Source organism: Hylobates moloch, unplaced genomic scaffold (assembly GCF_009828535.3).
Source record: "Hylobates moloch isolate HMO894 unplaced genomic scaffold, HMol_V3 SCAFFOLD_9, whole genome shotgun sequence".
Lineage (NCBI taxonomy): Eukaryota > Metazoa > Chordata > Mammalia > Primates > Hylobatidae > Hylobates > Hylobates moloch.
In genome coordinates, this window is record NW_026652284.1 from 10,076,498 (window position 1) to 10,103,978 (window position 27,481).

Here is a 27,481-nt window from a genome sequence, read left to right on the forward strand (position 1 = left end):
AAAAAAAAAAAAAAAAAAAAAGAGATAGAGGAATTTTTCTCTATTACATAAATGTAGGCAGCCCAGGCTGCCCAGGAGGCTCTGTGGTCTGCAGGGACCCTGCTCTGCCTCACTGCTCTGCATTCCTGACTGGCTGTCATCCGTCTCGTGGTGCAGTGTGAATGCTTCAGCTCCAACTATCCCACCTGCTGTCCAGCCAGTGAGAGTGGGGAGAAGGCAGGAAAAGGGCAGTCTGCCTTCTAAGGACACCTCTTGGAAATTGCCCATGTCACTTCCACTTCCTCCCCGTTGGCTGGATCTTGCATGGCCATCCCTGCCTGCGAGTAAGGCTGAGATGTAGTCCTGATCTGGGTAGCACATGTCCTCGGCTTTCCACATCCCATAGGAGGTTTGAGTTCTGGTAAATACTAGGTTTAGGATAATGGTTACCTCTGGGCTGGGGAGGAACACATGGCTAGCTTCAGTGGTATTTGCAAAGTTTTAGCTAGTAAATAAGGCAGGTTAGAATTGCTCATTGTATTCCTGTTCTTATAACTTAAATAAATATTATATTCTTTTGTATGCATCAAATATTACAGGGTACGTTTTTTAAAATTGCATTAGAATTCTCAGGTCTGGCTTCTTCTCTTGGTCCCAGCTGCAAACTGTGCAGAGAGAAAACTTAGAGCCTACACCACTGGGTAGTGTTCCCAAGCACTCCTGACTTCCTGTAGCTCTTTTTTAAAAAAAATTCTGAATGGATTTTTTATTTTTTAAAAGTCTTATTGAGACATAATTTGCGTAAAATAAAATACACCCATTTTAATTGTACAATTTGAGTTTTGATAAGTGTACATTTCCATATAACCATCATCGCATGATAGAACATTTCCAATACCCTGAAAGGTTCCCTTGGGTCCCATTTCCAGTCAATCCACCCTCCTTGATCCTGGCTTGAAGGCAACCACTGATCTGCTTTCTATTACTACCTATTAGATTTCTTTCCTAAAGTTTTTTTCTTTTTTTAATATAAATAGAATCATACAGTATTGTACTCTCTTTTTTCTATTTTTTTTTTTTTTTTTCCGCTCAACGTAATGTTGCTGAGATTCACCCAAATTGCTGTACGTATCCGAAGCCTTTTCCTTTTTACCATTGGGTGGGTGGTATTCCATTGTAGGGATGCACCACAGTTTGTTTATCCATTCACCAGTTGATGGACTTTGGGTTGTTTCCAGCTTTGAGCTATTACGAATAAAACTTTTGTGAACATTCGTATACAAGTCTTTGTATGTTTTTATTTCTCTTGGGTGAGCGCCTAGAAGTAGAATTGTTGGTTTATATGTTAAGTGTATGTTTAACTTTATAAGAAGCTGCTAAACTGTTTTCTGGAGTGGTTGCATCATTTTACCTTCCCACCAGCAATGTTTGAGAGTTCTAGTTGCTACATATCCCCAACAGTTGGTCTTCTCAGTCTTTTTAATTTTAGCAATTTTAGTCTGTATATGCTGGTATCTCATGGTGGTTTGGGTTTATATTTCTTTGATGACTGATTAGGTTGAGCCTCTCTTTGTGTGTTTATTGTCCACTTGCATATCTTTCTTGTGAAGAGTGTGTTTCAGTATTTTGCCCATTATTAACAGTCTTCTTACTGAGTTGAATGAGGTTTTTAATGTATTCTAGATTCAAGTCATTGGTCAGATACATGCAATGTTTACGAGCATTTCCTCCCAGTTGGTGGCTTGCCTTTTTATTTTCTTAACATTACCTTTTGAAGAGCACACAATTTTAATTTTGATGACATATATTTATCTTTTTTTCCTTTTATGATTCATGGTTTTGCATCCTAAAGAAGCCTTTGTCTATCCCAAGGTTGAAGAGACTTTCTCCTATATTGTCTTCTAGGAGACACTGTCTCACTCTGTCACCCAGGCTGGAATGCAATGACCTGATGTTGGCTCACTGCAACCTCCACCTCATGGGCTCAAGTGATCCTCCTGCTTCAACCTCCCAAGTAGTTGGGACTACAGGCGTGTGCCACCACACCTGGCTAATTATTGTATTTTGTGGAGAGATGGGTTTTCACCATGTTGCCCAGGCATGAGCCACTGCACCTGGTTTATAGCATTAGTTTTATGTTTAGGTCTGTGATCTATTCTTAGTTAATTTTCATGAATGGTGTGAGGTGAAGGTCAAGGTTCGTTTCTCCCCATGTGGATATCCAGTTGTGCCTATACCTTATGTTCAAAAGATTATCTAATCCCCATTGAGTTACATGTCTCTTTATAAAAAATCAACTCACAGCTGGGCATGGTGGCTCACATCTATAATCCCAGCACTTTGGGAGGCCAAGGTGGGCGGATTGCCTGAGCTCAGGAGTTCGAGACCAGCCTGGCCAACATGGCGAAACCCGGTCTCTACTAAAAGTACAAAAATTATCTGGGCGTGGTGGTGGGTGCCTGTAATCCCAGCTACTCAGGAGGCTGAGGCAGGAGAATGGCTTGAATCTGGGAAGCAGAGGTTGCAGTGAGCTGAGATCGTGCCACTGCATTCCAGCCTGGGTGACAACAGCGAGACTCCATCTCAAAAAAAAAAGAAAAAAAAAATCAACTGACTACATATGAATGGGTCTGTTTCTAGATTCCTCTTTTAAAAAAAAAATTAAAAAAAAAAAAACAAAGCTATTGAAGTATACTTTGTATGTCATACAACTCATCCATTTCGACTATACAATTCAATGATTTTTAGTAACTTTACCGAGTGATGCAGCCATCACCATAAATCAGCTTTAGAGTACTTCACCTCCCCTACAAGATCCTTTGGGCCGATTTACTATTAATCCCCCTTCCCACCTCTAGCCCCAGGCAACCACTAATCTCCTTTTCAACACTATAAATTTCCCCTTTTCTGGACATTTCAGGTAAATGGAATCAGAATATGTGATCTCTTGTACCTGGTCTCTTTCACTTAACCTGATGTTTTTGAGGTTCATCCATATTGTAGCATGTATCAGTACTTCATTCCATTTTATCATGGAATAGTGTTCTGTTGTCTGGTTGTACCTCATTTTGTCCATCAGTTCAGCAGTCGATGGACATTTAGATTGTCTCCAGTTTTGGTGAAGATGAATAATGCTGCAAAGAACATTTCTGTGCAAGTTCTGTGTGGACATACGTTTTCATTCCTCTTGGGTAGATATCTAGGAGTGGAATTGCTGGATGTGGTAGTTTTATGTCTTTGGATCCTTCTTAATTCTTTTCTTTCTAATTAGCTTTTCGTAAGTATAATTTACATACAATAAGATACATCAATTTTAAGTATACAATTCAATGAGTTGTACAAACAAGTTGTAACTCATTTAACTCCTGTAACCAACAGGACAATCACAATATAGAAAATTTCCATCACCCCAGAAAGTTGCTTTGTGTCCTTTATGTCGTCCTTTTCCCCTGCCTCTGGTTTCTGTTAACCACCAATCTCTGCTCTGTCACTGTAGTTCCTTGTGCCTTTTCAAACACTTCGTATAGAACAGGTGTGGTGGCTCATGCCTGTAATTCCAGCACTTTGGGAGGCTGAGGAGGGCGGATCACCTGAGGTCAGGAGTTCGAGACCAGCCTGGCCAACATGGTGAAACCCTGTCTCTACTAAACGTACAAAAATTAGCTGGCCGTGGTGGTGGGCACCTGTAATCCCAGCTACTCAAGACGATGAGGCAGGAAAATCCCATGAACCCGGGAGGCGGAGGTTGCAGTGAGTTGAGATCGCGCCATTGTACTCTAGCTTGGGTGACAGAACGAAGCTCCATCTCAAAAAATAATAAATAAATAAATAAATAAATAAATAAATAAAAATAAAACATTTCGTATAAATGGAACCGTATAGTATGTAGACTTTTGTGTCTGGTTTCTTTACCATAACATAATGTTTTTGAGATTGATTCATGTTTTTATATACATATGTATCTACATATAAATACATATTTATATAAATACATATAATTATATTCATATATAATTTATATATGCATTTCTATATTATATGTAAATATATGTAATATATATTTGGAAAATACATATAAAAGGAATGAACTATTTATGTCTATATGATGATTGTGATTCATGGTTTTTGCATCCTGAGAAGCCTTTGTCTACCCCAAGGTTGAAGAGACTTTCTCCTATATTGTCTTCTACGAAGTTTTATAGTGTTAGTTTTTTGGAGACAACATCTCACTCTGTTGCCCAGACTATATTTATTATATATTTATATATATTATACACAAATATATATAACTTTACATATATATATACACATATATATATACACACATATATATACACACACATATATATATACACACACATATATATACACAGAGAGAGAGAGATATCATTCTCTTTCATTACTGAGTTGTATTCCAGAGATCAGTGGGCTTTCTTTTTCTTTTTTTTTTTTTTTGAGACAGAGTTTCATTCTTGTTGCCCAGGCTGGAGTGCAATGGCGCGATCTCGGCTCACTGTAACCTCTGCCTCCTGGGTAGGTTCAAGTGATTCTCCTGCCTCAGCCTCCTGAGTAGCTGGGATTACAGGCATGCGCTACCACGCCCGGATAATTTTGTATTTTTAGTAGAGACGAGGTTTCTCCATGTTGGTCAGGCTGGTCTCGAACTCCTGAACTCCTGACCTCAGATGATCCGTCTGCCTTGGCCTCCCAAAGTGCTGGGATTACAGGCACGAGCCACCGCCTGGACTTTTTCTTTAAATGGGTATATTTTAGACTTTGTGAGCCACATGTGTCTCTGTCACATGTTTTCCTTCTCACCTTTTTCTCTTCTCCCTCCATCCTCTCTTATTTCTCCTCCTTCTTCCTCTTCCTGTTCTTCTTCTCCCTTTCCCATGACCACAATTCTTTAAAAATTTAATAACCAGGCTGGGTGCAGTGGCTCACGCCTGTAATCCCAGCACTTTGGGATGTGAGGTGGGTGGATCACTTGAGGTCAGGAGTTTGAGGCCAGCCTGGCCAACGTGGTGAAACCCCGTCTCTACTAAAAATATAAAAATTAGCTGGGCAAGGTGGCATGCCTGTAGTCCCAGCTACTTGGGAGGCTGAGGCAGGAGAATCACTTGAACCCAGGAGGTGGAGGTTGCAGTGAGCTGAGGTTGCGCCACTGCACTCCAGCCTGGGTGACAGAGCGAGACTCTGTTCCCCCGCCAAAATAAAAAAAAAAAAAATTAATAACCATTCTTAGCTCATGGCTATATAAAAATAGGCTAAAGTAGGACTGGCCAACTGGCTATAGTGCTAACTTCTGTTGCTCCATGTACCGCAATTTCTTTATCTGTTGACCAATTGGTAGTCATCTGGCTCACTCCCAGTTTGGGGCTATTATGAGTAACGCTGCTGTGAACGTTCATGTATAAATCTTTATGTGCACTTATACTTTCATTTCCTAGGAGTGGAATGGCTTAGTCACATGTTAGGTACATGTTTAACTTTAAAAGAAACTGTCAAACTATTTCCCAAAATGGTTGTAGCATTTGTGTTCTCATCAGCAATATGTAAGAGTTTCAGTTGCTCCATATCTTTGTCAACACCTGATAGTCTCATTTTTGAGTTTAGCCATTCTAATGTGTATGTAATAGAACCTTATTGTATAGTACTTTTAATTTGGATTTCCCTAATGGCTAATGACATCCAGCATATTTTCGTGTACTTATTGGCCATTCATATATCTTTTGTAAAGAGTCTCTTCCAATCTTATGCCCATTTTAAAAGCCACTTTGTCTTTTTATTATTATTGAATTGTCAGAGCTCTTTATATATTCTAGTTACAAGTCCTTTGTCAGATATATGCTTGGCAGATATTTTCTCCCAGCCTACGGCTTGTCTCTTCGTTTTCTTGACAGTGCCTTTTGAAAAGCAAAAGCTTTAAATTTTGATGGTGTCCATTTGATCAGTTTTTTCCTTTTTGGTTCATGCTTCTTATATCTTAAGATGTTTTTGTTTACCCCAAGGTTGCAAAGATTTTCTTCTATGCTTTCTGATTTCTTATAGAAGTTTTATAGTTTTTGCTTTCTTGTTTAGGTGTGACCCATTTTGAGTTAATTTTTGTCTATGGTATAAGGTGAGAGTCAAGGTTCATTTTTTTTTCCTATGGATATCCAGTTGTTCAGCATGGCTGTTGCAAAAATTATCCTTTCCCCATAGAGCTACCTTGGCCTCTTTATCAAAAATCAGTTGGCCATGTAAGCATGGGTCTATTTCTGGACTCTTCTGAATTCTTAACAGCTTAATTAGAGCTCATATTTTTTAATCTATGGAGAGGGGATATAGATATGCCTCTCGGTGTCCTTCCTGCCTAAAGATGACACTGCTAATAACATTGTAGCCCATGAAAAGTGGAAAAGATTGTCTTTCATGGGATGTACGTGTAAATACAGGCTTTGCATTTTCCAGCACGACTACTGTTGGGCTACTGTGGTGCCTTTTGCCATCCAGGCTGCCAGGTCCTTCTGTTCAGAGCAGAGACGATCTGTTTCTGTTGCTGCTCTCTGGGCCTGTCTTTCTGCCCACTGCCAGCCATCCACAGCCATGTGCTTCAGGGCCCACCCCGCCCCCAAGCCCTTCTCAGCCCAGCCAGGTCCCTGTCTCTCCGCACTTGTGCTCTCCACCTCTGTGCTGTAGCAAGCACTGATTTGGTGGGCTGGCTTTATTCCAGGACCTTACTGGGAGTGAGCCTGTCTTGTCATTTAATTTTCAGGGTGGCTTCTGAGCGAAGCTGATGGGCTGATGTGAGAAGCTAGAGACACTGCTGTATGGAGGCATGGCTCCAACCCTGTTGAGCCTGGAGGCGACCTCAATGGGCTGGCCCCGTTTCTGCCACTGCCTTGCCCATGCTTGGGCTGGCAGCCTCCCCAAGGACGTGATAGTTCTCTCCCTCTTGTCAGCCAGCACATCACTGGAGTGCCAGTTGTCTCGGCAGGATGGTTCCGTGACAGCTCTCAGCTCTGTGTTGCCGATGAACCTTTACTGGATTGCAGAATTTCCATGGTGTGGATCAGTCTGTGACTTGCTCAACAAGGTTTCAGGCTTAACATTGCCGTGTTGTATGCACAAGTCCCAGTCCTGTGTATGTGTTCTTAGTTGATGATGTTTGTTCTCACCTGTTAGGTGAGAATTTGGTTGGTGGAGGTATAAAGAAAGAGAGTCATGTTGGTTTTGTTGGTGTTCAGTGACTAGTTAGGAGCTGTGGGGATGCACCTCTCCTGCCCCCACTCTCTACCATGGTTTTACCCGAACTGGAGCCTTTGCGCAGGCTGACCTCCATGGAGCTGGGCAGAGCTTAAGCTAGTTCGTGGAGTCCTTGGAAGGCTGGGTTTTGAAGAGCTCCATGCCCTTTGCTGTATAGCAGTTTGTCCCCTGACCTCATTGCAGCCCACAGTGCCACAGCATAGAGGCAGTCCAAGAAGGCCCAGGTGTGCAGGATGAGGATTGCCGCCACAGATGCCTGTCTCTTCAGCCTTCACAGAGATGCCAGGGCTTTGGTACTGGTGAGGAACCCCTGCCACGCAACCAGGGCACTGGTCCTTAGACAGCCGGGCTCTGAGAGACAGTGAAGATATCTCCTGTTCTTGGATTCTTTGGGGCTCACAAAGCCCTGCCCCCTTCAGTCAGTGCTTGATAAGAAGAGAAAAATGTCCTTGGAACCCCCCTGGCTGGTGGTGGCACGAGGGTTTCTGACCCCAGGCTTGTTGCCCACTTGCTACCTTGTCTGCCTTGTCTGCATGGCAGGCCGGTCCCTGCTTCTAGAGTGGAGACTCGAAGCATTTAAAAAGCCCACTCATTCTCTTCCTTTTCTTCCCAGCTAGAGAAGAGTGACTGCCCCATCTCCTGCCCTTATCTTTATACCTCCGGACATTCGGGGAGCCTGGTGGCAGGGAGGTATGCTCCCAGGCACCCTGCTCTCAGTTCCCTTGCAGGGTCTGCACCAGACTTGGAAAAAATAGGCCCCAGGGTAGGGAGGGGCAGGACTGGAGGTGGTCGTGGCTGGGAGTTTGAGCTAGTGTGGACCATGCTGATGTTTTTGCAGTAGCCTGGTCTGTTACCCTCTGAGAGCCACACAGCGGGTAGGAGTCATCTCTATTCGAGTTTTTCTCTTTTTTCATTTTGCCACAAGACAGAATTGTATCACACATCTCCAAAACGAGTAAAATGGCATTTCAGCTTCTTGTCTTTATAGACTCTCTGAACTTTAGGAAAGATCATTCTGGTCCCTTTTCATTAATAATGAAAACCAGGGGGCAATAAAATGTTCTTAACGTGAGCATCGCAGGAACGAGGAGCGGTGAGGGGTGAAGGGTGAGGCTGCAGGGACCACAGGTGTTTCTTGGGGCTGGAAGAGCTCAGAACTCTGGAAAGTGAGGTAGCTGTTGGAGGGTCCTGGTCCTCAACCCACACAGCCAGCGTCTGTTCAGCCTTGACAGCCCAGAGGGCCCCAGAGAAGGCTGTCCTCCTCATGGCGGGATGTTTGCGGGTGAGCAGAGGAATCCAGCAAACTCCAGGTACTGGTCAAGCTTTCAGCCCAGTCACAGCTGCTTTCTTGCAAGAAGCTTCGTGGTGTCTGAGAAATCAGTGGTGAATATGGTATTCGGGCCATGGGCCCCATTCTGCACCTGTTCTGCCTGAGGATTTTGGCTGCAGGGAGGGATCTTCCGGGTATGGATGGAGTCCCTCCTGAGCAGGGACTCTGAGGGAGCGGGGTGGCCAGGTTGCTCTGTCTTCACTTTTTCCTCCTGAAAATGGACTTGCACTACATGTCAGGTTTTGTATCTGGAGTGCCAAGCAGAGCTGGCTAGAAGAGGGGAGACAGAAGAGACACCTGACCGGGACTCCCAAGTGCCTGTCTCCCTGGGGTCAAGGTGAAAGATCCGTCTGCCTCAGTGGGCTTAGAGCTCCCTGTGTAACGAGAGGTGATTCGTGTCGGGTGGGGGTGTCCACCATCAGCGAAGTAGCACTGTCCCCTTCCCATGGCAGTTTCTTAGACACCGAGTGTCACTGCACAGCCTGGGAAGGGAGTGGGGAAGTCCTTTCTAACCATAACACAAACCCCAGAACCCATAAAAGAATAGATTGATAAATTTGTATAAAAACCTCTGCATGCGACGAAACACCATTAGCAGAGTCACAAGAAAAATAAACCAGAGAAGATGTTTGCGATGCAGATCACAGACAACGGGCTAATATCCCTGCTATATAAAAAGTCTGTCTAAAGTGACAAGGGAAAAGAAATCAAGTAGAAAAGTGGAGAGCATACAGTACACCGAAAAGGAAATGCTGATGAAAACATGCTCAATCCTCACTCAAAATGAGATCAATGCAAATTAGAACTAGAGTGAACTTCTGCTTTCCTGCTGTGGTATTGGCAGGAATCTCTGCGTTTGAATCGTGCATCGTATGGGCTCAGCCGTGGGGAAGCAGGCATTGCGCAGGGGCTCAGGGTGAATTATCGGCCCCATGGAGGCAGCGTGGCAGTATTTCTCAAAACTGCAAATGCACACGCCCTGGGACCAGCCTCTGGGAGTTCTGAGGCTCACGGGGTGCGTGTCCCCGTGTGGGAGATGGCATGTGTGCACGTTGTTGATGGCAGTGTGGTGTGCAGTAGTAGAAAGTTGGAAATGAGCTGGATGCCCATTGGAGGGCAGGTGAAGTGGAATATCCTGCAGCTGTAGAAAACAAGATTGAGAGATGGGGAAACGTGAAGGAAGAGAAGACATCCTGTGCCGCCTTAGATGTGCACACAAACTCACTGGAAGGATAAATGTAAGACTACTAATGGCTGTTGGTGGTGGGGAAGCCTTTTTTCACAGCCTTTTCTCTTCTGCCCTGTGCTATTTGATGAGTCAACTGTGTGCGTGCTACCTGTTCAAAAAGTGTAAAACAGAAATGGGCGTTGAAGACTGAGGGAGAGGCCATATGTTGATTACAGTTTTGGGACCCAGATTCCAGGGGTAGGACCCACCGGGGAGTCTCGCATGGAATCCGCAGGCAGGGAGGGAGTTTGGTGGCCAAGGAGAGACTCCAGGCCCCTCCAGCCTTGTCGTCTCTGCCCCCTGAGAGTGCCATTCAGCAGCCCTGGGGGAGGGGGTGTCTCCTTGCCCACTTGGAGGTCTTTGCGACTTGGATCCCCCTGGTTGGGCTGCGGGCCAGCAGCCCCTTCCCCCTCATGCCATATCCTGCCCTGAGCTGAAAGAAAGAATGGGCCTTCTCCTCCCCTCTGGTCATAAAACGCCAGGACACGGAAGGTACCTCTGAAAACTTACAGGCACAGGTGAGAACTGAGGGCAGAAGTCTCTCAAGCAGCAAGTCCTTCAGCTTCACTCGGCCGTGTTGTGACGCTCCTTCCCAGAGTTCAGAACGCTGCTGATTTTCCCTCTCCCCCTTTCTCCCAGATGAGCAGCACACCATGGGGGCGCCTTCCAGATAGCTCTCCACTGGTGCCGTGATCGCCTTCGCCACTGGTCTGTGTCCCACCCACACCCCTCCTGATGACAGATCCTTTGGGGAGGCAGAGCACCCGCCACGTGGCCTGGAGATGGCAGCTCCAGAAGGGTGTTCGCAGTGGAGACGGAGCTCTCCCGCGTGCCTCGGAGGATCAGATGAGGTTGTGGACATGGGAGCACTTTGTGAACGTGCCGCGGAGGATCAGATGAGGTTGTGGACATGGGAGCACTTTGTGAACTGGACATGGGAAAGAGTGAAGGTGGAAACTCTCCCCAAGTCAACTAGAATTGCATTCAGGGGGGACTTTGCTATGTGCCGTTCTAAAGAGAATTGGGGCCGGGCACGGTGCTGCGCGCCTGTAGTCCATCTGCTTGGGAGGCTGAGGTGAGAGGATTCCTTGAGTCCAGGAGTTCCGGGCTGCGGGGCACTGTGCTGATGGGGGTTCTGCACTAAGTTCTGCATCAATATGGTGACCTTCTGGAGCAGGGGACCACGAGGTTGCCTAAGGAGGTCAGAAATGGAGCCGGTCAAAACTCCCATTCTGATCAGCAGTGGGACATGCCTGTGAATGGCCACTGCACTCCAGCCTGGGCAACATAACGAGCCCATCTCTAAAAAGATTACTTAATTAATACAGGTAAAGAGAAGAGAACGGGGCCAGGTGCTCTTCCATGAAGACTGGCTGCCCTTCACGGCAGCAGCAGCGTGTTCTCCTGAGACATCGCCCCACTCCCTTCTTGCCCTCTGTGCTGGTCCCAGTCCCTCTCCACCTTGTGAACCCTTACAGCAGGCTCGCCCCAGCTCTTCTGCCTCTGCGGCCCCCACTTCTGACCACCCTCAGAGCCACCCCAGTGCTGCTCTCCAGGGTCATGGCACTCCCTGATTCACATCCTCCAGTGACTCCTATTGCTTATGAAAGAATATTCGGCTTCCTTGACCACACAGTCCACCTGGCGCCACCTGTCCACCTCTTTCCTGCCCCGCCCCAGCCTCCACTGTACCTGCAGCTTCCTTGGCTCCTCTCCGTTCTCCCCAGCACCCTGCTCTTGGGGGTCCTCTGGGCCAGAGCAGCTCTCCTCTTTAGTCAGGCCCAGGGTGCTCACCTGGTCCACACCCACCTACCGTCGTCTCTCCTTTGTGCTTGCTCCCCTCCAGCCCCCAAGGGCCTCAGGGCTCCTCCAAGGCCCTGCTGACCTCAGCCCCTCTCCTGCCACACCCATCCCTTTTGATAGGTGTTCTCACTCTCTGAAGGCTTGCTCAGTCATTTGGAGACTTGTGTTTTCTCTCCGCTGGCTCTAAGCAAGAGCAAGGCCAGGAGGTCTAGTTTACCACAGCCCACCCCCGCACCCCCACCCAGCGTACCACGGTCCCCTCTCCACTTCGCCGAGGCCCCGCTTGGTTCTGCTGTGGCCCCCAGCTTATCGCCAGCTATAGTAGGGCATATGTGGGTGTATTTATGCTCCCCCAAATGTACTCCTGTTACCCTCTCTGGATCTTTTGTTCCTGAGGTAGAGACCATGCTGTTGGTCTTCAGATCACCTCTGCCACCTGACTGCCGACTCGGGTCTCAGCTCACTGCTAGATACCTCTACTCACAGCCTGCAGTCAGGGTTGCGTGACTGGCATCCCTTGTGTCCCAGTTGAGGCAGTGGGAACAGGAGGGGTGGAGCCAAGCTGCTGTTGTGATGATCATGTGCTGCCTTCCTGCGGTGGAGTGTTCCACTTGCCCATCGTTGGAGGCAAGGAGACTGTGCCACTGAGGCACGCGTGCCGGCCCCCACCTGGGGAAGGACGCCGTGCGCGTCTTCTAACCCTCCTCCTCTTCCCGCCTGTAGATCCCACAGGCTCCCGATGGCGAGATTACGGCGCCCTGGCCATCATCATGGCAGGCATCGCATTTGGCTTTCACCAGCTCTACAAGGTGAGTCACCCCAGCGGCTGCGGATGCTGTGCCCCTGCTGCCCTGTGGCATTCAGCACCCTTTCACTGGCTCCCCTGCATGGAGGCACTGCCGTGCTCTGCCCTGGAGCGTGTTGGCAGCGAGAGGCTATGGTAGAAGTCGGGGTTCATGGCTGGATCCAGGCCCTGCCCTGCTGTGGGGCTTGGCAGGCTCTGCCCACCTTTTCTCCAGTGCTTAGCATGTACCACCCAGATCTCCACTTGCAGGGGCATCGTGAGGTCTGTCCCTTGCCAGCCCATGTCAGGCACTTAGAGTAGTGCCTGCACAGGGAAGCCGTATGAGCAGTTTTGAGACACAGAATAACATAATGGTGAAGAGCATAGACGCTGGGCCAGCTGCTTTGCTGAGCCCTGGCTCTGCCCCTCAGGAGCTGGGTGATCACAGGCTCTGGTCTGTAAAATGGGGATAACAGTCCCCATTTCACAAGGTTGTCGTGAAGTCCCAAAGAGTCAGTCTCCCTTGTAGAGGGCTCAGAGCCATGCCCGGCACATGGAAGTGCTTTATACACCATTGTTCTGCCATAGCATGTAAGAGCGGCGGTGAGAACCTCAGTGTCGTCAGATGTATGGGAGCTGTTCTTTTTGCTCTGTCTGTTGTGCTGGCATCTATAGAAATCTAGGATTTCCCAGCCTTCTCAAGTCAACTCTCAGGATCCCAGGCTCATTGCTTGCAACAGAACTGCAGGCATGAAGTGAACATTGACTCCCCTGTGAAGGCCCAACTTGGACGTGAAGCAAATGAGTCTAGTTTCTAGAAAATGCAGGGCCAGGGTAGGTGCCCAGTCCAGATCTTGGGATCCTGTAGAGAAGCTTCTTTTCTTTCGAGGCTGGCAGCTCCTCCACCCCTGATTGGTGATTTTTTTTTTTTTTTTTTTTTTGAGATGGAGTCTCGCTCTGTCACCCAGGCTGGAGTGCAGTGGCATGATCTCGGCTCACTGCAACCTCCGTCTCCTGAGTTCAAGCAATTCTCCTGTCTCAGCTTCCTGAGTAGCTGGGATTATAGGTGTGCCAGTGCATGCCTGGCTAATTTTTGTATTTTTAGTAGAGACAGGGTTTCACTGTGTTGGCCAGGCCGGTCTCGAACTCCTGACCTCAGGTGATCCGCCCACCTCGGCCTCCCAAAGTGCCAGGATTACAGGCGTGAGCCACTGTGCCCGGCTGGTGATTTTCTTTTTTAAACAACCTGAATGAGCACTCAGACTCGCCATGGTCATTCTTAGCACATGAAGCATGTTCAGCCATGATACTCTGGATTCTTCATTTTTGATGTAGTACAAAAGCTAATGACAGTTATAGCAGAATATAATTTTTTAAGTGTAGCATGTATTCCTGGAGCTGGACATTTCCATGTTAGAAATTGAGAAATAAGGGCTAGGCGCGGTGGCTCACACCTGTAATCCCAGCACTTTGGGAGGCTGAGGCTGAGGATCCTGACTTGATCACGAGGTCAGGAGATCAAGACCATCCTGGCTAACATGGTGAAACCCCGACTCTGCCAAAAATACAAAAAATTAGCCTGGCGTGATGGCGGGCACCTGCAGTCCCAGCTACTGGGGAGGCTGAGGCAGGAGAATGGGGTGAACCTGGGAGGCGGGGCTTGCAGTAAGCCAAGATCATGCCACTGCACTCTAGCCTGGGTGACAGAGCAAGACTCCGTCTCAAAAAAAAAAAGAAAAAGAAAAAGAAATCAAGAAACAAAACATCCTGGGTTGGCCCAGTCACCGTGGCTCACACCTCTAATCCTAGTACTTTGGGAGGCCAGGGCAGGCAGATTGCTTGAGCCCAGAAGTTTGAGATTAGCCTGGCCAACATGGTGAAACTCTGTCTCTACCAAAAAAAATAAAATAAAATAAAAAAATAAGCTGGGCATGGTGGTGTGAGCCTGTAGTCCCAGCTATACTCGGGAGGCTGAGGTGGGAGGATCACTTGGGCTTGGGAGGTGGAGGTTGCAGTGAGCTGAGATCACTCTACTGCGCTCCAGCCTGGGCAACAGAAGGAGACCCTATCTCAATTTAAAAAACAAAATAAGCCAGGCACAGTGGCTCACGCCTATAATCCCAGGACTTTGGGAGGCTGAGGTAGGCGGATCACTTGAGGTCAGGAGTTTGAGACCAGCCTGGCCAACAAGGTGAAACCCTGTCTCTACTGAAAATACAAAAATTAGCTGGGTGTCATGGCATGCACCTGCAATCCTAGCTACTCGGGAGGCTGAGGCAGGAGAATCACTTGAACCTGGGAGGCGTAGGTTGCAGTGAGCCTGCAGCGAGCCGAGATTGTGCCACTGCACTCCAGCCTGGGTGAAAGAGCGAGACTCTGTCTCAAATAAATAAATAAATAAACAGAACAGAACAAAAACACCTCTTGGGACCTGGTACTTCTCCCTCTGAACTGGTGCCCCCTTCAAATCACTGTATACAAGCACCAAGAAGAATATGACACGAATGCAGAGTCCTCAGATGAATGCCTCGGCTGTAATGAGCAGTAGGCACTGTCACATGGCCACCCATGGAGGGCCTGTGGCCTGACGGGAGCGGGAGGGCAGCTCGGCAGCCCACCTTAGTGTGGGCACTCACACGGAGCTGCCACCTGTAGTTTCTACGAAGCTCTGGGCTCTCCGCTCTGCTTTAAAAAAGAAAAGAAACGTTGCAATATCAGTCACAATGGTAACAAGAGAATTTCTAAAGCATCTGCTCAGTTTCTCGAAATTAAAAAAAAAAAAAAGAAATGGTAAGAAGCCCTCGACTTGCTTTATAAGCATGTGAAGACTTCGGCTAGGGCAGCGTGTCTGCTCCTGCCCTTAGGACTTCTGATCTCAGAAATGGGGTTTAGTTGGTTACACACACATATATGGATTCTTTTTTTTTTTTTTTTTTTTTTGAGACAGAGTCTCGCTCTGTCACCCAGGCTGGAGTGCAGTGGCGCAATCTTCGCTCACTGCAAGCTCCGCCTCCTGGGTTCACGCCGTTCTCCTGCCTCAGCCTCTCCGAGTAGCTGGGACTACAGGCGCCCGCCACTACGCCCAGCTAATTTTTTGTATTTTTAGTAGAGACGGGGTTTCACCGTGGTCTTGATCTCCTGACCTCGTGATCCGCCCGCCTCGGCCTCCCAAAGTGCTGGGATTACAAGCGTGAGCCACCGCGCCCGGCTCAGCTAATCTTTATATTTTTAGTAGAGACGGAGTTTCAATGTGTTGGCCAGGCTGGTCTCGAACTCCTGACCTCATGATCTGCCCACCTCAGCCTCCCAAAGTGCTGGGATTACAAGCTTGAGCCACCGTGCCCGGCCAAGAATTCTTTACCTTTCATGCTGAGGACATTTCATTCTGAAGCGTAAGGCTACCTTTGATGAGTTTTAGCTCAGTTGTGGGTAATAGCTCACGCTGTGGTTGAAAAGCACTTTGCAAAATAGAAAATGCGTCTATACATGTGCTGCTGAAGAATGATCTTCACTTAGGAGTCACTCTGGAAATGAGTTCCCACAAACCCTTTGCGAGAGAGCTTCTTTTCCTTCCCTGGTACAGAAACCGTAATGGAGAAGTTTCCATCCTCTTTCCTATCTGGGCCCAGATAGATTAAGAACCAAAGTTATCCCTGGGCAGCTCCTGCCAGGCCTGCGCTGCACTGCCTCTGGCAGCGCCCACTGAAGTGGGCAGCAGGTCTCACTTTCCTCACCTGGGGGACTTTGTCTCCATGTCCCTAGTGGCTGGACGTCAGTGCACATATTCCTACACGCAGCTGTCCCCGCAGGCCCCACCACCCACCTCCACCCCTCCACACCCTCACCTCCAAGGCAACCAAGAGCACCAATTGCCAGCCCTGCCCTGCCTGCCTCCTTCCTGAACGGCCCCCTCGGGCGTCCCTGGTTCTAGGCCCCTGTGAGGGTTGGCCCTGCCGCATCCACTTTCTTTTTCCCCAGAGCCAGTTTCTTCTGGTCCTGCGCCTTCCTCTCCCTTCTGCCCTATGTTTCATTCTTGGGAACTCGACTTGTTTTGACTCTTACATGAAGGAAGTTTGTTCTGAGGATTCGGGCTTCATTTAGAAAAAGACTGAGGTGACCTCTTCCAGCAGCCTCAGAACGCGCATGTTATCCCCTGGTGAGGGAACCAAGGGTCCCAGAAATGTGTTGTTGATTTTCCTTTAGTTTCTCCAGTGATGTTTTGTTTATTAATTTTACTCGTTTGTTTCTGAATAGGTGATCCACTCACAGGTTCAAAATGTTCACGATTCAGGAGAATATGCTGGGAAGAGCTGCCCCGCCTCCCTTGCCGCCGGGAGGCCCCAGCGTTATCTGTTGCTTGTGTGTCCATCCACATTTATATCTTACAACTTTGTCAGTAGAGTTTATAACTTTGTGTTACAGAAATAGTGTAGCATCACTAAGAAAAGTAAATAAAGGAACCGAAAAGTTCCCATCACAGCAGATCCAGCTGACTCTCCCTGTCCACGTTCCTTCCTGGTCCTTGTCCTTATTCAGGCAGAATTTTTACGTGGTTGTAATCGCAGTCTCATAACTTTTTCAAATATCTTGTTCATTTATGGTGTTTGCTTAGGGTTTCCAAAACCCGGGGATGACAGGGAGAAAGTCAGGCGGCAGAATTTGAGAGATTGTTGGAGGATAACCCCGGGCCCGTATGCATTCCTCACCCTGTCCCACTTCTTGCAGAAATACCTGCTCCCTCTCATCCTGGGCGGCCGAGAGGACAGAAAGCAGCTGGAGAGGATGGAGGCCGGTCTCTCTGAGCTGAGTGGCAGCGTGGCCCAGACAGGTAAAGATTAATGACTCCATCAAGTCACCCCTCACGGCCTTCTCCAAGCAGCCCCTTCTCTGCCCCTCCCCTCTCCCTCCGTTTCCACTCTATGTGGTGACTTCATTTATCTGCTCTGAGAATCTGTTCACATTTGCAAATGAAGCCGCCGTCATTTCGGTTTAATTTGAAATTGCTTGTTTACTGTCGGCGCGGCCTCAATTAATTATGTTTTTACGGAAAGGCTCCCAACCTCAGAATATTAATAAGGGGAATAAAATGACAGCCTTTCTAAGGGCTGTAAAGTTCATTTTTAATTTCTGCTTCTATGAGGTTTTCAGGGGGGTTTTCAGTGATTTTCCCCCTTCCCTCTAAGACTCGACTGTGGGGTCAAGAGAGTCTGTAATTACTGTGGCTCCCGGGACCCCAGCCACCTCCCCTGTTATCGACTCGACAGGGCTCGCGTTCATTACCTGGTGCCCCAGCGATGGCCCAGATTAGCTGGGACCTGTCGCGCCATAGCTTCTCTTCTTTATAAACTTATTTACTAGACGGCAGCTCTGAATCTAAAAACCGGAGCGAGGCCAACGAGAGAGCCACCTGTCCCAGGCAGGAGTCTGTGTCCCTCTGGGGCACGTTTGTGAAGCTCGCAGAAACCCTCTCAGAAACCCTCTGACACGTCCATCCTGCTGGCGTTTGCTCCTGCGAGGCTGACATTGGTGGCAACAAGGTCCCGAGGGGTCACAGGACACCGGGGAGTTGAGCAGGCAGCCTGGGTCAGGTGGGGAGGGCGGGAAGGAGCAGTGGGAAACAGGATGTGCGGCTTGAGCCACTCCTAGATGTGAATGTGGCGGGGACCTGAGATGCATCTCTCCCAGCATTGGAGACTCCAGGAGTTTCACAAGGACACTGAGGCCCAGGAGATGAAGGACGCAGGCGCCAGAGGAGCCGGGAGAGCTCAGCAAATCATAGCCAGCTCTAATTAGAGGGGAGAGGTTCTGGACGGATATACTGTTGGCCATGGCCAACTACACAATGGAAAGATAAAGTAGAAATACTAGAGGTTAGACACAGCGCAGGCAGATCACCCAGAGTGCAGATAAATCACATGCATTGTGGGGGCTGGGTGTGTCTGCAGATCAATTAGATGGAGCGGGAACGTGGGCAGCTCCTAGGTGTGCGGACCGAGCGAGGGGAACGTCTGTGCCTGTGAATTTACCAGCGCCGTGACTGCTTTCTCCTCGCAGTGACTCAGTTACAGACGACCCTCGCCTCCGTCCAGGAGCTGCTGATTCAGCAGCAGCAGAAGATCCAGGAGCTTGCCCACGAGCTGGCCGCTGCCAAGGTACCTGTCTCTGCTGCTCAGGGCCCTCCAGGCCCAGGTGTGTCCCATGTGCCCTTCACTCTTGTCCCTTGGGCCAGGCTTGCCACCTTCGGGAGCTGGACTTTGCCCCAGTCTCACGGTGGTTACACAGCCACGGCCGATGCTGCCCTTTCTCTCCTTGTAGAGACAGGAGGCCGTTGCTGGTCAGTCAGTGTGACGTTTAACCGTGGAGGCCGTCCTTTCTCTCTCTGTGTCACCTCCCAGCAGGAGGAAGGAAAAGCTACCCTCTGCCTGTGGAGATCTCATGGCAGCCACATCCCCGCAGCTCTGGAGGCTTTCTGTGTAGACATGGGACGACCTCTACCTATAAGTTAGTTTGAAGGTCACAGCATGGCCAGGAGGGGTTCTGGAACAGACAGAGGAGAAGCGAGTCGCAGTCAGTTCACCAGCACCAGCCCCATCCACACCGCAGTGCAGCGAGCAGGTTCTCTAGACTCAGGTTCCATGGGTTCTGGCAACCCTAGGGAGCCAGAACCAACTCCCAAGGCAGTGTCCTTGCCTCACTGCCCAAATGTGAAGAAATCTTGGCGTGGCAGCTTCCAGGATCAGGCTGAATCCTGGCCCTGCCACTTGTTAGCTGTATGACCACACGCAAGTTACTTAACCTCTCTGAGTCTTAGTCTCCTCATCTGTAAAATGGAGCCATAACGGCACCTAATTCCTGGGGCTCTTCATGGGTTCCAGAGGGTGCCTGGCTTCAGCCAGCTCGCAGGATTGCAGGCCTGGGTTCTGTGGGTGGGTAACAGGGGTCATCCCTGAGGCAGCATCAGACAGACCGGGCCCAGGAGACAGTGGCCTGGTGGCTCCAGAACACCCACTGGCTCCTCTCTCTGTCCCTTGCCCCACAGCTCTGTGGCCGGCGGACACTGCTCCCTGTCTGCCCCCACCACCTGGGCTCTGTAGAGTCCCATCCCGAGTTGCTTACCCAGGGAAAGCCACTCCTAGTGTACGAGTTGGCTTGAGCCAGCACTCAGATCTTTTGCATTTGCAGAAACCACGAAAATGACAATCTTTCCATTTTCCAAGGAGTCTGGGGTGTCTCTTGTGAAGAGGGTCCCGGGAATCTCCCCCCAGACATACAAACCACACACAGAGGTGCCACCTGCCCTTCCTCCTGTGATGGCTGTGGGTACTGGTGACCACCTCCAGCCACTGCAATGCATGTTCTCCGCGGGTGGCCGGTCCCTAAAGCAGCAGGAAGCCCAGCGACGGCCCCGCCTGCTCTCCTGGGTCAGGTCATCTTTTGGATCCGTGCTCTGCCTATGGCCAGAAGCCATTTCGGAAATTGGAAAACTGTTTTCAGGCCTTACGCCTGAGATTAAGACCACATGTTGTGTTTAAGAAGCAGTGGGGACCCGAGATGTGCTTGGTGGTAGAGGGGTCGGGCCCCTCAGAGTCCCTCGAGCTGGCTGTGCTGCTGCCACTGTCCCTGGCCCACCCCAGCCTTCTCTCCCGAGCTGCATGGGGCCACTGGCTTGGCATCTAAACTCGTATGTGTGAGGACTTCGGTTACCCCATAAACCAAAGACCCAGAGCTGTGTTTTCTCAGCTGTAATGTAAGTTTTTATATCTGGCTTCCAAACTCCTACTGGAGCACTGTAAAAAATTAAAAAGAAGAGCTTTAAGTAATTAAAAAACCTACATAAAACTGAAGGCTATGAGTTTTCTACAACTGTTTTTTAAAGAGACTGGCTAAAAAGCCCCAGGTGTCAGATTTTATTTCTAAATCCTGGCATCTGGCACCATATGCGTTTGGAAATCTGAGTCCTTTGTAGGCCAGTGAGTGGAAATTGTGCCCTTGTTAATGGGCTGCTGTAGCTTTCAAGGTCTCAGAGAAGCCAGAACAGTGGCTCCTGGGTCCTCCCTGTCTGGTGGTCTGGAGTAGGAACCCTGAGGGGCTGTGTCTGAGGGTGGTGGGTGACACACACTCACTCTCAGACTGCCCAGGTTTTCCTTCCTGAGACCTACAGGCCCTCTGAAGGACTTCTCCCTGCTAAGGTGTGCCAGCTGGCCTGCTTGCTGGGGTGAGCCCACAGCAGCCCCCGACCCCACGTCAGGGGCCAGGCCTCTGTAAACCAGCCCAGCAGCCCACAGCACACTGGTAGGGAACAGCCAGGGAACGTCCCCTCTGCCCACCTCGGGGGAGCAGTATCAGGAAAGCTGGCAATATTCATCTGTGCACTTAAAGACGACCTGGGGTGGTCTTCAGCCTGGGCGAGGGAGACCTCATACGGAGGCCTCATGTGGCATTGTCCTCTGCGCACATGCCACAAGCAGGTGGCCACCGGCAGCTCCCATTTGGGGACCTCTGGTTTGGCTGTCCTCTTCCCCGTCTATGCCAGCAAGATTTTCCAGAAGTAAGATGTAGTTCTGTGAAGTTTATTTGGAAAACAGTGTTACCTTCAAAGGGGAAAGGTGTGCATGGAAGGATGGGGTTTGTCAGAGATGGTGGCTGTTTCCTCTTTCCACCCCAGGCCATCCTAAATCCCAGACATCATCACACTTCATACCGCACCCGCACGCCTCCGCATGTCTCTAAAAGATGCCCACGATACCATTATGTCACCTAAAAACACGTAATGATTCCTTACGTCATCAGGTGTCTAAACAGAGCCGTGGGAATGTTTAAGGATGTTGTCATCCAGAGACATGGCAGGCAGTGGGCAGTGGCAGAACCTTCCCCCGGGTTCCCCAGAACAGACCCAGAAGGCCCCACCTGCTGCCCCCACCCAGGTCCTCCTGCAGCCGCAGGCCCCGCCCGTGCCGCAAGGTGCCCGCCCTGAGCCTTCCTGTGCTCTGCTTTCAGGCCACTACATCCACCAACTGGATCCTGGAGTCCCAGAATATCAACGAACTCAAGTCTGAAATTAACTCCTTGAAAGGGCTTCTTTTAAATCGGTAGGAGGGAGGAATGGGGACCCTGTTCAGGTTGGGCCTGGAAAGGAGGACTGGGAGCTCCAGGGCATGGGAGGGGCATGACCCCCACCCCCACCCCCAAGGACCCCATCTGTATGGGTGACTCAGGCACTGAGTCTGGGGCCTTTTGAGCTTCTCTTTTCATTCCCCAGTTGACCCCCTCTCCACTCCAGAGGTGACGGTCTGTGGCACACAAGTTTTGAAATACAGTTCCCAGGCCTGTGAAGACCTGGTCAGGGACAGCTTGAGCCAAAAAGCAGGGCCCTTGGAGCAGAGGAGAACTTCCTGGTTTGGCTCCTCCTTCCTGAGCCCTAGGTGACCACTCAGTGACAGCCTTGTCCCACGGAAAGCCCCTGCGGGAGGGTCTTTGTGTTTTGTACTTGGAAGGGTTCCATGACTGAAGATGTGGGCAGAAGCAGGCCCTGCCCCCCCAGCTTCTTGGTTGTCCCCCTGTTGCCCCTCTGTAGTGACAGCACATTGTCATCAATGCAGCCTCAGAGGTAGGGTGACCAACTTGTCCTGCTTTGCCTGGGACTGTCCTGGTTTTATTTATTTTTATTTTTATTTTTATTTTTGAGATGGAGTCGTGCTCTGTTGCCCAGGCTGCAGTGCAGTGGCACGATCTCGGCTCACTGCAATCTCTGCCTCCTGGGTCCACGCCATTCTCCTGCCTCATCCTCCCGAGTAGCTGGGATTACAGGCGCCCGCCACCACTCCCTGCTAATTTTTGTATTTTTTAGTAGAGGTGGGATTTTGCTGTGTTGGCCAGGCTGGTCTTAAACTCCCGACCTCAGGTCATCTGCCCATGGCCTCCCAGAGTGCTGGGATTGTAGGTGTGAGCCACTGTGCCTGGACTGTTCTGGTTTTTTAAAACTGAAAGTCCGGTGTCCAGGAGCCACTCTGTCCTGGGAGCCGCAACTGTGGGCCGTCCTCCTGGGCTGATGCCCTAGTGGGCCTTGCATGGGATGTCCTTGTTTCCCTGCTGGGCTGGGTTTGGTGGGAGCTGGGTGAGTGGGAGGGTGCAGGTGGGCTCTTCACTAGGGTCCGGGATGGGGTGCAGAGGGGTCTTGCGGCTCCAGCCAGAAGACCCCATTTTCCAAGCCACCCAACTTCCTGGTTCTCCCTGAGGAAAAGAACATGTGCTGGAAAGAGGTGTGGCCCTGGCAGAGGCCAGAGCATTGTCATTAGGAGACGGCCTCTATTTTCCCTAACCAAGACCAGTGCCTTGGAGGCTGGGGATGGAGGCCAGGCCATTGGGTGACCGTGGGGCCAAGAAAACTGCACACGGAATTTCTTGTTAGCGTTCAGGATGCTGGTGAATAAAGCAGGCCGTGGTATGTGCCCCACTCAAGTGGGGTCTGAGGTGGGAGAGTTGTGTCTAAGGCCCTTGCTGGGGGACAGCCCTGTGGGCAGGGCTTTGTCCTCTTGGTTCAGGCAGAGATGGGCCTGCCTGTTGGAGAGCTCTGTCTCTGAGCCGTTGCCAAGTGGACCTGACCTCCCAGGTCCCTCGTGGAATTGGCTTTGGTTTGGGCTGGCTGCTGGCCCAGGAAGGGAGTACGGCGCAGAAGGGAGAGCTACCTCTTCCCCGTTGAAAGTGTTGAGCTCAGAAGTTTTCTAGCAAAGGGCATCACCACCGCCCTTTTGGTTCTGATGTGTCTGACCCCCTGCCAGTGGCCAGGGCTCCCTGCCTCCACCTTTTGCTCAGGCCATAGACAAATTAGGACTGTGGCTCAGGTGTCTGGAGTCCCCATTCATAGCCCTTTTGGGCTCCTCCCCACCCTGTCCCTCTCCTGGCCACTGGAGTGGAGGCAGGGCCGGTGCTGAGGATCAGGAGGAAGCAGGCTCCCGCATGGCAGGCAGGCCCCACTTGGCTTCCAGCAGCTGCCCAGGCAGATGGGCCTCTCCCAGGGCGGGGGTCCTGGGGGGACCCTGGGCTGTCTGTGGGGGCACAGGACATGCTTGGCATCTATCTCAGCTATAGGATCTTTGCTCCTGAAAGGAGGGGAGGAAGGGCTCCATCCTGTCCCTTGCCCAGTGGCCCTGGGGGAGCAGCTCACCATCGCCGAGCCCTTGCGGGTCAGGGAAGGCGTGGCCCTTCAAGGGTGGGAGTCCTGAATGCCGCCACCAACGTCCTCCCCTGCTTCTCCCACCAGGAGGCAGTTCCCTCCATCCCCGTCAGCCCCAAAGATCCCCTCGTGGCAGATCCCGGTCAAGTCACCGTCACCCTCCAGCCCTGCGGCCGTGAACCACCACAGCAGCAGCGACATCTCACCTGTCAGCAATGAGTCCACGTCGTCCTCGCCTGGGAAGGAGGGCCACAGCCCCGAGGGCTCCACGGTCACCTACCACCTGCTGGGCCCCCAGGAGGAAGGCGAGGGGGTGGTGGATGTCAAGGGCCAGGTGCGGATGGAGGTGCAAGGCGAGGAGGAGAAGAGGGAGGACAAGGAGGACGAGGAGGACGAGGAGGATGATGATGTGAGCCATGTGGACGAGGAGGACTGCCTGGGGGTGCAGAGGGAGGACCGCCGGGGCGGGGATGGGCAGATAAACGAGCAGGTGGAGAAGCTGCGGCGGCCCGAGGGCGCCAGCAATGAGAGTGAGCGGGACTAGGGCTGCACCTGCTGCCTCCAGCCTGAGGATGGCATCCAGTGTGCCCGTGCGTGGCCACACCCTGCCTCTCTCTCTGGCCCTGGGAGGGCAGCTTGGAGCCCAGGTAGGGGGCAGAGCTGTCCTCAGCTGCACTGTGGCCTGGTGGCAGCATGGGGAGTCACACTTCTGTCCCCCTGGCCTCCTCTCGCCTGGCCACCTGGCCGCCAGCCCCAGCCCCAGCCCCAGGCCCAGCGGCCTTTGGCTTCGATCTCAAGTCAGGCTGAAGGCAGCAAAGCCTCGGGGCCCAAGCCCCTCCCCAGCCCCCTCTCCCGGACAGACGCCTTGCCCAGGGTGTGTTTGCCGAGTGTCTTGACTACCGTGGCACCACGCATGGCCAGAGCTAGCGTCCCTACTGCCTCCCAACTCCTCAGTGGAGGAGGAGCTGCGGTCCCTCTGGTGTCTGCCGTTCCCCTCCCTCCCTGGGCCCGGCCCTGGACCCCTCAGGTGCCTGTCCCCAGCCCCCACTCGTGCCCCGTCGTCCTCCCAGACAAATGAAACCACGCTGCGCTTCCGATGCCCCCGCTTGCCGTGTAATGGTTCAGCTAATCCCATGGCGAGATGGGGCTCACTCCGGAGGAGGAGCCAGGCATCAGGGCCTTCCTGACCAACAGCCAGCTCTGTCCTTCCCCCCAGGAAACACATGTTCATTTGTGTGATCATGTATAGACCTCAGAACGGAAGATAGGACTGTATATAATTGTAATAAATACCAGTTGCCACTATTTAATTTCTGCCTGTGGCTCCCTGTTTGCTCATGGTACCCTGGGCCCAGGGGGTCGTCTCAGCGCAGCCTCCAGCTGGTGAAGTGTGGGTGAGGGCCCATGGGCAGCTTCCGCCGCTGCTCAGCCAGAAGCAGACGCCTTGTTCAGGTCCGGTGGCTGCTGGAGGGTGACACTTTGTTGACCGCAGGAGGATCAGGGACCTCGTGTGACTGTATATAGACCTCATGTGGAGTGAGGAGCTCTCCTTCCTTAAATGGACGAATGCTTCCCGGGGAGGGGAGTGTGGTGTCCTCTCTGACTCCCGGTCTCCCCCGGCTCTCGCCCGCCCAGTCTCCCTTTGGCCTTCACAGAGCATTTGGCTAAAACCAGAAGAGCAGAGCCATGGGCTCCTTGAGGGGCGCTCCTGTTCCCTGAAGCCCCCAAGCGTCAGGACCAGGTTCGTGGGCCGCAGGCGCCGTGATGTCCATGTGCCTATGTGGACACAAGGGCTTCAGAAATAGGAGGCCCTGGGCAGTCCCTGCAGGTGTGGCCTCCATGTACCTGCTCCGCCCTGCCCCTCCCTCTGCTGGGGAGGGAGGAGGCCATGTGGTTGGGCTCAGAGACTTGGGGCTGTTTTGTCTCAGATGTTTCGCTTTCGGCCCCTGCAGCAAACCCTTCTTAATGCTGGGAACACAGGGCCTGCTAAAGTGACGGGTCTCCAGGCCTGGGCCGCCCCCACTCACTGAAGAGTCCCTGGGACCGGGCTGCCTCCACCTGCTGGAGGGACCCCTGGAGCAGGTCCACCCCCACCCACTGGAGGGTCCCTGGGAGTAGGTCTGCCCCTACCCACTGGAAGGTCCCCCAGTACTGGGCTGCACCCACCTGCTGGAGGGTCCCCAGGAGCAGGTCATCCCCACCCATTGGAGGGTCCCTGGGAGCAGGTCATCCCCACCCATTGGAGGGTCCCTGGGAGCAGGTCTGCCCCCACCCCCGGAGGGTCCCCAGTACCAGGCTGCACCCACCCACTGGAGGGTCACCGGGAGCAGGCCGCACCCACCTGCTGGAGGGTCCAGCCCCAATCTGGTTTCTGGCCTGTGGGTTGCGTCTTTCATGCTTGTCACCTGGAAGGACACTCCTGCAGTTCCTGTTTCCAGCTACGTGTTCCCCAGGGACAAGCGGAGCCCGGTTCAGTGTCACACTGTGGCTTGTTCTTCTTTTTCCCTGGCCTCCTTGCTGTCCCTGAAGAAGCAGGTGTCTCAATTCCCAGGGGCTGCCACCCTCACCTGGACGAGGGGGCCCTGCCTACCAGGACCCCAGGAGTCCCAGTGTCTGGGAGCTGGGGCGGGCAGACAGGTGGGCCAGTGACTGCCTGTGTCCCACCCTCAGACCTGCTGGGTCACAGGCCTGCATCGTGGGCGCATCAGTTCCTGAGGAGTCCCCGCCCCCTGTCATTTGCTGCCTGGTGGCCATTGTCTGTAACTTCTCAGAGGTCCCTCCTCCAGTGGGACTAGAAAGGGAGACCAGAGGGCAGATACCCTGGGAAGGAAGGGAAGCCAGGGCTGTGGGGTTGGTGCTGTGGAAGTGAAGTGCCAGTTCCCGGCTCCACTTCTCCCTGGAGAGCTGGGGCCACTAAGAAAGGGATTCCCTGGGGCTTCACTATCCCTGGGGTGGGGGCAATGGAGACCTCACAGGGCAAGTGCTCTCCAACCTGGGGGTCAGTGGGCTGGCACATCCCTGAGGCTCAAGCGTGGAGGAGAAACGGACAGAAGCCTGGGCCCGGAGGCCTTTTGCCCCTGTGGGTCCTGAACAACGAATTCGGCTTTTGAGGACAGAGAGTCTGGCGTGATTTCAGGGAGAGAAAAACCCCTCCCCAAAACGGCAGGAGTGCTGCCTAATAAAGCCAGCTGCTGGACCAGGGAAAACAGCCCTTTGAAAAAAAAAAGCCTTTCATTAGAAAAATAATGCATTTCATCCAAATAAGGTAAAAATATTCGGAATGGGGCAGAAGTAAGCAGCAGGCAGCGCCTGTCAGGCCCTTTCTGGAAGGGAGAAGATTATTAAACTCAATTACAATGTATTTTTATAAAGTGTCTTTTAGGAAAGAACTAGCCCCGTGCTTGGAGGCCGGGGGACAGCCGCCCTGACCTCACCCCGGACCAGCTCCCTCGGTCCCCGGGGTCTGTCCCGGCTCCTCCGTGACTCGCTGGTTCTGCCTTGGGCAGGGACATCTACTTTGGGAAGGACAGGGGACCTCCCTTGGTGTTTGCAACTCACAGGACAGGCCAGGAGGCGGGGGAGTTGCCTTCGGGGAATGGTAGGGAAAGGCTGCCCAGTCCTTCAAAAGCCAAGGCTCCCAGAGCCAATCCCATCCCAGGACCCCAGCTGGGAAAGGGAGCGCCTGGGTCAGGGGTAGGGGCTGCTGAGTTGGTACCCACAGGTGGGATGTGTAGCAAAGCCAATCCACATAGAAGGGGACAGAGATGCGAGAACCTGCCACCTGCCAGTCGGCTCCCTGTGTGCCCACAGAGTCTCTTTCCCTCTTTCGTTGTTTTTAATAAACGCATCTGAGCAAGCTGTGTTCATCTTTCGGGGCCCTCACACCCAGGTAGAGGTGGAAGAGTTTTCTAGAAGGTTTTGCTTCTGCCCTCCTGG

The 27,481-nt window shown here is 51.6% G+C and overlaps 2 protein-coding genes across 2 annotated transcripts in view; both read left to right on the forward strand.

Annotated features, from left to right (window-relative positions):
- Positions 1-24,842, forward strand: part of PEX14 (peroxisomal biogenesis factor 14) — a 32,112-nt gene extending 7,270 nt beyond the window's left edge. The window contains exons 2-6 of the mRNA XM_032758897.2: positions 12,312-12,397; positions 17,098-17,200; positions 18,427-18,524; positions 21,370-21,461; positions 23,633-24,842. Of these exons, the coding sequence (XP_032614788.1) occupies positions 12,312-12,397; positions 17,098-17,200; positions 18,427-18,524; positions 21,370-21,461; positions 23,633-24,089 (836 nt within the window). The 3' untranslated portion in view covers positions 24,090-24,842. The remainder of the gene's footprint in view (positions 1-12,311; positions 12,398-17,097; positions 17,201-18,426; positions 18,525-21,369; positions 21,462-23,632) is intronic.
- Positions 1-27,481, forward strand: part of SRM (spermidine synthase) — a 292,467-nt gene that overhangs the window by 44,586 nt on the left and 220,400 nt on the right. The window lies entirely within an intron of this gene.